This window comes from Syngnathus scovelli, chromosome 13, assembly GCF_024217435.2.
Source record: "Syngnathus scovelli strain Florida chromosome 13, RoL_Ssco_1.2, whole genome shotgun sequence".
In the NCBI taxonomy this organism is placed as follows: Eukaryota; Metazoa; Chordata; class Actinopteri; order Syngnathiformes; family Syngnathidae; genus Syngnathus; species Syngnathus scovelli.
Genome location: NC_090859.1, coordinates 14,193,469 through 14,202,198, shown reverse-complemented (window position 1 = coordinate 14,202,198; position 8,730 = coordinate 14,193,469). Strand labels below are relative to the sequence as shown.

General features: G+C 50.0%; 1 protein-coding gene across 1 annotated transcript in view; it reads left to right on the top strand.

The window, feature by feature from the left end:
• The first annotated feature begins 2,454 nt into the window (after positions 1 to 2,454).
• The window catches only part of fibcd1b (fibrinogen C domain containing 1b), a 70,385-nt gene continuing 64,109 nt past the window's right edge, over positions 2,455 to 8,730 (top strand). The window contains exon 1 of the mRNA XM_049737372.2: positions 2,455 to 2,475. Within this exon, the coding sequence (XP_049593329.1) occupies positions 2,470 to 2,475 (6 nt within the window). The 5' untranslated portion in view covers positions 2,455 to 2,469. The remainder of the gene's footprint in view (positions 2,476 to 8,730) is intronic.

Genomic DNA, 8,730 nt, shown 5'->3' with positions numbered 1-8,730 from the left:
ACTCAGCACCCTAGGTCACGCGGCCATCGCAGATGACGTCACAGATGCGACGCTCCTTCGTTGATGAGCTCCCGCCATGCACCTGCCATCTTTACTGTTCAACGAAGGTAATCTTTAAGTACCCAAAAAATACGGATATATTAATGTTTAATACAGAAAATGAACACAAAATATGTCTATTTGGTAGGTCTTGTCGACATTGAATCACAGTTAGATTGTGTTACACTGCGAACTCCCTTAAATTGAAACGTAGTGACGCGAGTCTCGTCGTTTGTTCAACATCGTTTATTTTAGCATTTAAATTTGTTCGTACAGGTTTTTGTGGTACAAATGTTTCTATTCACAAGTATACTATGCCAGAAGACGGATATTATTCGTGTTTTTTAGGAAGCCGTGTGTTGTTCTCAGTCCCACTGAGCAAACTTGAGATGATAGTGTATTTCTAGAAATTGTATAAAATGTCAGTGTTTTTTTTTTTTTTTAACTCATCAATATTTCAGTCCTCGGCAGTGTCTTGCTCAACGAGTCTCTAAACTAACAGTGCTACAGCAGGTTATTCAATACCAAAGTAAGCCATTTCCAACACATACTTGTTGAAATCATATTAATACTAGCTGAACCAACTCTTCTTTTTTGTTTTGTAGCTACGACACTCCAGCCAAATCAACTCAGCTCCAGCACTCGGCAATCATCAGCAATCACTCTGCAAATCCCCTCGACAAAAGCTGTTCAGCATGTCCCAACATTTAAAAACATACTTTTCCTTTCCATCAGGTGAGAACAATGACAGACTACGTCGTGTGCCTATGTAATATTGAATAGAAGAAGACTGGGTGGTTATTTGCATTTAGTGTCAGCGAAGACTACTTGGAATTCCCTCAGCGGCGCTACCGAGTGGCGATTATCTACAGGCATAACAGAAGCGCTCATGTTGCCAACACCTTCTGGGACAGATAAACGTGATCCCTTCTCGCCTTCAAAAAGAACACCTTGTTCCCGTTCAGGCCCACCATTAATCATAAGATGCTCACTTTATTCCCCCCCCCCTTGCTCGTCTCTCACGTCATCCTTCATATTCGATAGTGGCTCAAGTGTAAATATTTAGTTTGAATTGCGTGGAATCTTATTTAATGACATTCCACCCGGGTTTTACCGTAAAACTAAACACACAACCAAAAGAATGACACTTGTTTAAATACAAGACAGATGTAGAAACATGTAAACATGTAAACAATGGAGCTATATGTATTTTTATGTATATTTGGAGCTATATGTAAAACCTAACAGGAAGTCTGCCATTTTGACTTTACTATGGAATTTGGTGCCATTTTTGGCCTTATTGAGGTCATATTTTAACAAACCTAGAATTTGTTTAAAATTTAAGGTGTTTTATCCAAAGTTATCCAGAGCTTTTTATTTGGTTCGCATACTGTTGCCGTGGCGACGTGCTTTTTTTGCGAAGAAACTAAACATGGGCAGATGCTAAAGAGTACTCCGATTTTGCGCAAGTACTACAACCGTCATAACACTTATAACTACATTTTGTGTGTCTGTGTGTGTGTGTGTGTGTGGGGGGGGGGGGTTAGTCTCCCCCTTTAATTACAGCAAATGATTGCGGTGAATGGGTCGAGGTTGTCATCATCCTAACAAGCAAGCATACTCTAAGTGACACTAAGCCGGCAAAGCACGGGGGATTAAATCCGCAAATAAAAGCACTGACATGACCAGAATGTTCTTGGCCATAAATCTGAGTCCTAATAATGTTTTGAGAGTGAGTCGTATGGGATTATCACTGCCAGGAATTAGCGCCGTCCCTTTCCCATGCACTCACTGTTGAGTTCCAATGACATTTATAGTGCAATTTATCAGCCGGCGTTATTGCCCTCTCCAAAGACTTGGATGAGACGAAGATCACTCCGTGAGGCCACTTTATCCCCATCTATTGTGTCTGATGTTTTGTTCTACAGAAATCATGTGGAACTACAGTAGATAGCAAAAGTCTACACACCCTGTTGAATGCCAGGTTTTTCTGATATGGCCGGAAAAACGGCCACGCAAACATCTTAGCCAGGCACGTCAAAACAGTAACAACACATCTTCCCACACGTGCGTTTGGGACGTTTTGTCCTTGGTTCGGTATACCTGCAAGATATCAGTGGCTAATGATTTCCTGTCATCATTATTGCAAACACAGCACGGACTGAGGATACAGCGGGTCATCGGAGTCAATTCACAACATGAATCGCCTCATCACTTGACTTGATTAAGCATCATATGGGAAAAAAAACAGGTGAGCAGGAAGTTGTTTTTCGATTCATTTCTGTTACGGACCCCGGGGAACAATCGCTGTTGCCAAGTGTGGCGGCCACACTTGGTCAATGCCGGGCAGTACAAGTACTTATTATTGTTCTGTTCTGGTTTTGAAGGTATTTACCTTGGTTGTGGCCCACCAACATACAAGACCCGAGGATGCAGGTCAGTCTTGCATTAGATCTCAAAGTACACGTCGTTATGTTCTGTAGAAATTCTACAAGACTGTGATGCATTGACACCAAGCCCTGCACCGCCCCGCGGACGGGGAAGACTAGCTAATAAGTTGGAATGCCGCATCGCTAACGATTCCAACCGCAGCGGCGTCAGGCTCGAGTACACACTCCGATTCAAAGTTTCCGACCGCTCGTTGCTGGAGCGGGGGCCGATGTCACGGCGTTCTGAGCTCCGCTTTGAAACGTCAGTAATTTAAAGGTTATGCATCAGAAAATCCGGGCGCGGACATCTCGGTAGCTCGTTTTTACCACGCCGCTAATGGTATCTATCGTGGAAGCGATCGTAGGCGGTCGGCTACGTGTCGCGCGTGGAGGCGATAAGGTCGAGCTTACAAAGACGTGCATAGGTTTAAGGGAAAGTCCTCATCTCCTGTAGAGGGCCATTGATCGTGGAATAGGGGGGGGAGATGATGGCAAGCAGTTCTTGTGTCCAAAAGGCATTGAGTCACATTCATTAGGCTGTGAAGGGGAGCAGACGCACGCTAGAGCACTTCTTTAACATAAATCAATACACCTGCTCCACCGCCTCTACCGGTGCGGAGAAAACAGGCCGGGAATAATTTTAGGTCTCAATTCCAAACACCGGCTTGAAGCCAGTTACAGGTCGCTCGCTCGGAACCGTCCGAGTGCCTTTTTCTTCCCGACGTAATACAAGTCAATGATGTGTAAAAAAAAAAAAAAACACGTCGCTTCTGAGTCGAAAATAGTGGGGGAAGTATACGAAAACGTCTTTTTGTACTATTTGCGTTTGCCTGTGACTTTCTTTTTTGGGGGAGGAAGAGTGTGCCAGCGGCTAAAACGGTGCCTGGTGACGCACATCAGCTCAGGCATGAGTAATACTAAAATAAGAATAAAATGCCGACTTCACATTTAATAAAGACGACCAAGTGCGGTAAATTTCCACATTAACATGCCGTGAGTTTTAGTTTTGGCGACCTCCTGATTGAAATAAACGTGACAGGCACGCATCGATCGAAGGAACGCTTTTTATAGTGCGGAATATCGCGGTTTCAGACGACATCCACCCGTACCTTCGAAAGGAAGCACTTTATTCAAACTCAGCTTAAGGTGTTTTCATTGGGTGTGTACACATGCTTGGAGGTACTACGTGAAAAGGTAAGTGTAGAACGGCCAATGCATCAAATGAAATGTCTCGGGGCTTTGGTTCTGCAAGCGCACGCTTCACATGTGGGTTTTAATAAAGACGCCGCTCGGAGCGGAATCAATGGCGCCCGCTCACCAGCCGCCACCCTGGGGGTTCGCTTCGTCTGTAGACCCCCCCCTCCCTTTTCCCCCCACCGCCTCCGCTCGACACGCTCAGCCGATGGCGGTGTTGTGTGTAACTACAGAGGCGGTAATTGCGAGTCATTGAGATTCATTAGCCGGTTTCCTGCTACAATGGCACAAAATCCATACGCAACGGTCCCGTTTGCCGCCTTTCGTCACTAAATGACTTTGATGGATGAATATGTTGGGATTAAGTTTGCCCGCGTGCCTCCTCATCGCTGTTCCATTCACACGTCCAACTCGATTAACGCTGTCGGCGCCGATCACGACCCTTGGGTATACTCTTTTCGTCATATCGAAAGGTAAATGGCGCACTATTGACGGCGGGCTACGATTGCGTTGAACAACTAATGACGCAAGTGAGTGCCTGATGCTTTTTAAAATGTAATTAGTCTGTCGCATTTTGGGTCGTCATGACGATTCCTGTTAGCAAAGCTACGGGAACTGTCTGCAGTTGAATTGTTTTATTTTCCAAATATTCGTATCTTCAGCTAGCTATTAGCCAGCTGTCCGTTCTGTGTATGATCATCCATCCACCCATCCATCCATCTTCTTCCGCTTATCCGGGGTCGGGTCGCGGGGGCAGCAGCTTTAGGAGGGACTCCCAGACTTCCCTCTCCCCAGCCACTTCATCCAGCTCATCCCGGGGGATCCCAAGGCGTTCCCAGGCCAGCTGAGAGACATAGTCTCTCCAGCGCGTCCTGGGTCGTCCCCGGGGTCTCCTACCGGTGGGACATGCCCGGAACACCTCCCCAGGGAGGCGTCCAGGAGGCATCCTGATAAGATGCCCGAGCCACCTCATCTGGCTCCTCTCAACGTGGAGGAGTAGCGACTCTACTCCGAGTCTCTCCCGGATCACCAAGCTTCTCACCCTATCTCTAAGGGAGAGCCCGGACATCCTGCGGAGAAAACTCATTTCGGCCGCTTGTATCCGAGATCTCGTTCTTTCGGTCACGACCCATAGCTCGTGACCATAGGTGAGGGTAGGAGCGTAAATCGACCGGTAAATTGAGAGCTTTGCCTTTTGGCTCAGCTCTCTCTTCACCACAACGGACCGGTACAGGGTCCGCATTACTGCCGACGCTGCACCGATCCGCCTGTCGATCTCACGCTCCATCCTCCCCTCACTCGTGAACAAGACTCCAAGATACTTGAACTCCTCCACTTGGGGCAGGATCTCATCCCCGATCCGGAGAGGGCATTCCACCCTTTTCCGATCGAGGACCATGGACTCGGATTTGGAGGTGCTAACCCTGATCCCGACCGCTTCACACTCGGCTGCGAACCGTTCCAGCGAGAGCTGGAGATCACGGCCTGAAGAAGCCAACAGCACCACGTCATCTGCAAAAAGCAGAGACGCGATGCTGAGGTCCCCAAACCGGACCCCCTCAACGCCTCGGCTGCGCCTAGAAATCTGTCCATAAAAATTATGAACAGAATCGGTGACAAAGGGCAGCCTTGGCGCATGTCCAACCCTCACTGGGAACGAATCCGACTTACTGCCGGAGATGCGGACCAGACTCTGGCATCGGTGATACAGGGACCGAACCGCCCTTATCAGTTGGCTCGGCACCCCGTACTCCCGAAGCACCCTCCACAGAACCTCCCGAGGGACACGGTCGAACGCCTTCTCCAAGTCCACAAAACACATGTGGACTGGTTGGGCGAACTCCCATGCCCCCTCGAGGATCCTGCCGAGGGTGTAGAGCTGGTCCACTGTTCCACGGCCAGGACGAAAGCCACACTGCTCCTCCTGAATCCGAGGTTCGACCTCCCGACGGACCCTCCTCTCCAGCACCCCTGAATAGACCTTACCAGGGAGGCTGAGGAGTGTGATTCCCCTGTAATTGGAACACACCCTCCGGTCCCCCTTCTTAAAGAGGGGAACCACCACCCCAGTCTGCCAATCCAGAGGCACTGTCCCCGATGTCCACGCAACGTTGTAGAGGCGTGTCAGCCATGACAGCCCCACAACATCCAGAGCCTTTAAGAACTCTGGGCGGATCTCATCCACCCCCGGGGCCTTGCCACCGAGGAGTTTTTTAACTACCTCAGTGACTTCGACCCCAGAGATTGGAGAATCCGCCTCAGAGTCTCCAGGCCCTGCTTCCTCAATGGAAGGCGTGTAGGTGGAATTAAGAAGGTCTTCGAAGTATTCTCCCCACCGACTCACAACGTCCCGAGTCGAGGTCAGCAGCACGCCATCCCCACTGTAAACAGTGTTGACGTTGCACTGCTTCCCCCTCCTGAGACGCCGGATGGTGGACCAGAATTTCCTCGAAGCCGTCCGAAAGTCATTCTCCATGGCCTCACCGAACTCCTCCCACGCCCGGGTTTTTGCCTCAGCAACCGCCGAAGCCGCGTTCCGCTTGGCCATCCGGTACCTGTCAGCTGCCTCCGGAGTCCCGCAGGCCAAAACGGCCCGATAGGACTCCTTCTTCAGCTTGACGGCATCCCTTACCGCCGGTGTCCACCAGCGGGTTCGGGGGTTGCCGCCACGACAGGCACCAACGACCTTACGGCCACAGCTCCGGTCGGCCGCCTCAACAATGGAGGCGCGGAACATGGTCCACTCAGACTCAATGTCCCTCGCCTCCCCCGGGACGTGGGAAAAGCTCTGCCGGAGGTGGGAGTTGAAGCTCTTCCTGACAGGAGATTCTGCCAGACGTTCCCAGCAGACCCTCACAGAGCGTTTGGGTCTGCCAGGTCGGACCGGCATCTTCCCCCACCATCGGAGCCAACCCACCACCAGGTGGTGATCAGTTGACAGCTCCGCCCCTCTCTTCACCCGAGTGTCCAAAACATGCGGCCGCAAATCCGATGACACGACTACAAAGTCGATCATCGAACTGCGGCCTAGGGTGTCCTGGTGCCAAGTGCACACATGGACACCCTTATGTTTGAACATGGTGTTCATTATTGAAAATCCGTGTCGAGCACAGAAGTCCAACAATAGAACACCGCTCGGGTTCAGATCAGGGGGGCCGTTCCTCCCAATCACGCCCTTCCAGGTCTCACTGTCATTGCCCACGTGAGCATTGAAGTCACCCAGTAGAACGATAGAGTCCCCAGAAGGAGCGCTCTCCAGCACTTCCTCCAGGGACCCCAAGAAGGGTGGGTACTCTGAGCTGCTGTTTGGTGCATAGACACAAACAACAGTCAGGACCCGTCCCCCCACCCGAAGGCGGAGGGAGGCTACCCTCTCGTTCACCGGGGTGAACCCCAATGTGCAGGCGCCCAGCCGGGGGGCAATAAGTATACCCACACCTGCTCGACGCCTCTCACCGTGGGCAACTCCAGAGTGGAAGAGAGTCCAGCCCCTCTCGAGAGGGCTTGTACCGGAACCCAAACTGTGTGTGGAGGCTAGTCCGACTATATCTAGTCGGAATCTTTCTGCCTCGCACACCAGCTCGGGCTCCTTTCCAGCCAGAGAGGTGACATTCCATGTCCCAAGAGCCAGCTTCTGCAGCCGGGGATCGGACCGCCAAGGTCCCCGCCTTTGGCTGCCGCCCAGCTCACATTGCACCCGACCCCTTCGGCCCCTCCCACAGGTGGTGAGCCCATGGGAAGGGGGACCCACGTTTCCATTTCGGGCTATGCCCGGCCGGGCCCCATCATGTATGATCATCAAATACGAAAATGTAGACAAAACTCGGGCCTTGCGCAGACTCTGGAGCGTAGCGCTCGAATGGAATATTTATTCGGAGATGCACAATAACGAACCTCGCGGTAGCGCTCCAGATCCCAGGTTCTCCTGCCGCGTGTAGCTAACACTGATAAATTGCTCTTTTTATTCGAGCCTCTGTGTTGTTTCGGGAGAAGGTCGAAGTGGGAGGAAGTCAGGTGGAGGTATCTGATACTCTCTCCGGAATGCCAAAGAAAAAGCGCGGGATGCGATAAAAGGTCAAGTTGTACAGCGTGACCCGAGCAAAGTCGTTCTGTAAATAACTGCCATCTGGCCTTAGGATTGCTGAAGAACTGGCGACAAACCGCCGTGAGGGACAAAAACCTTCTTGGCAGGCAGTGGCAGTTTTGCAACGATTCTCCAATGTCAACGAGCGAGCCATGAGCAACGGAATGAGATGTTTACCAAAACGGCAAAGCTGTCAAATACCGATGGCCTCACGTCTGTCTCAATAATACCTGAAACAAAATTTGAGAGAGAAAACAACGCAAATAGTGACTTTTGGGACTCCCTTTCCACACACAAAGGCACGTTTGCAATAATAGCGTGTATACTCAATGTTCTTTTTTGCTCGCCCGCCTGGGGAATAACAGGGAAAGGGCAGCTGTTATTAATCTATCGAACCGGCGTCTCCTCCCGAGCTTTCATCCGGCGGCATGTCCACTTGGCTGGGCTATTTATGACGGCCAATATCTGCATGTAATTTATGCTCCTCTGACTGGAGCTGCCAATTTTATTTTCATTAGCAAACAAAATGAGCTGGAGCACGGCGGGGGGAGAGCTGTCACGCCGCAAATTGATTAGCAAAATGCAACACGCCAAACAAGATTGCGCGATGGCAATCTCCCCTTTTTTGTCCGATATGATCCTCAGATGTCAGCTACGCCGACAAATGTTTTGTCGTCGGCTCTGATGTCATTTAGGCAAAGAAAGCTTGGAGGGGAAGATAATTGAATAGATCTGACAGTGCCAGTGACTGAAAGATGTCATGTGGACCAGAGCGATAAAAGCCAAACTTTGCCTTAGCTAGCCCGCCTGCCGCTAAAGTGAAAATAATCATGTAGACAAAATAGAAAAACAACAAAAATAAATAAATACAAATAAAGTAAATACAAATTTAAATGAAAAAAAAAAAAGACACTTTTCTGTGGCTTATTGGAAATAGCGAGAGAACGGTGAGCGGTGTATCACGCAAATTTCCCCAAGGACAGC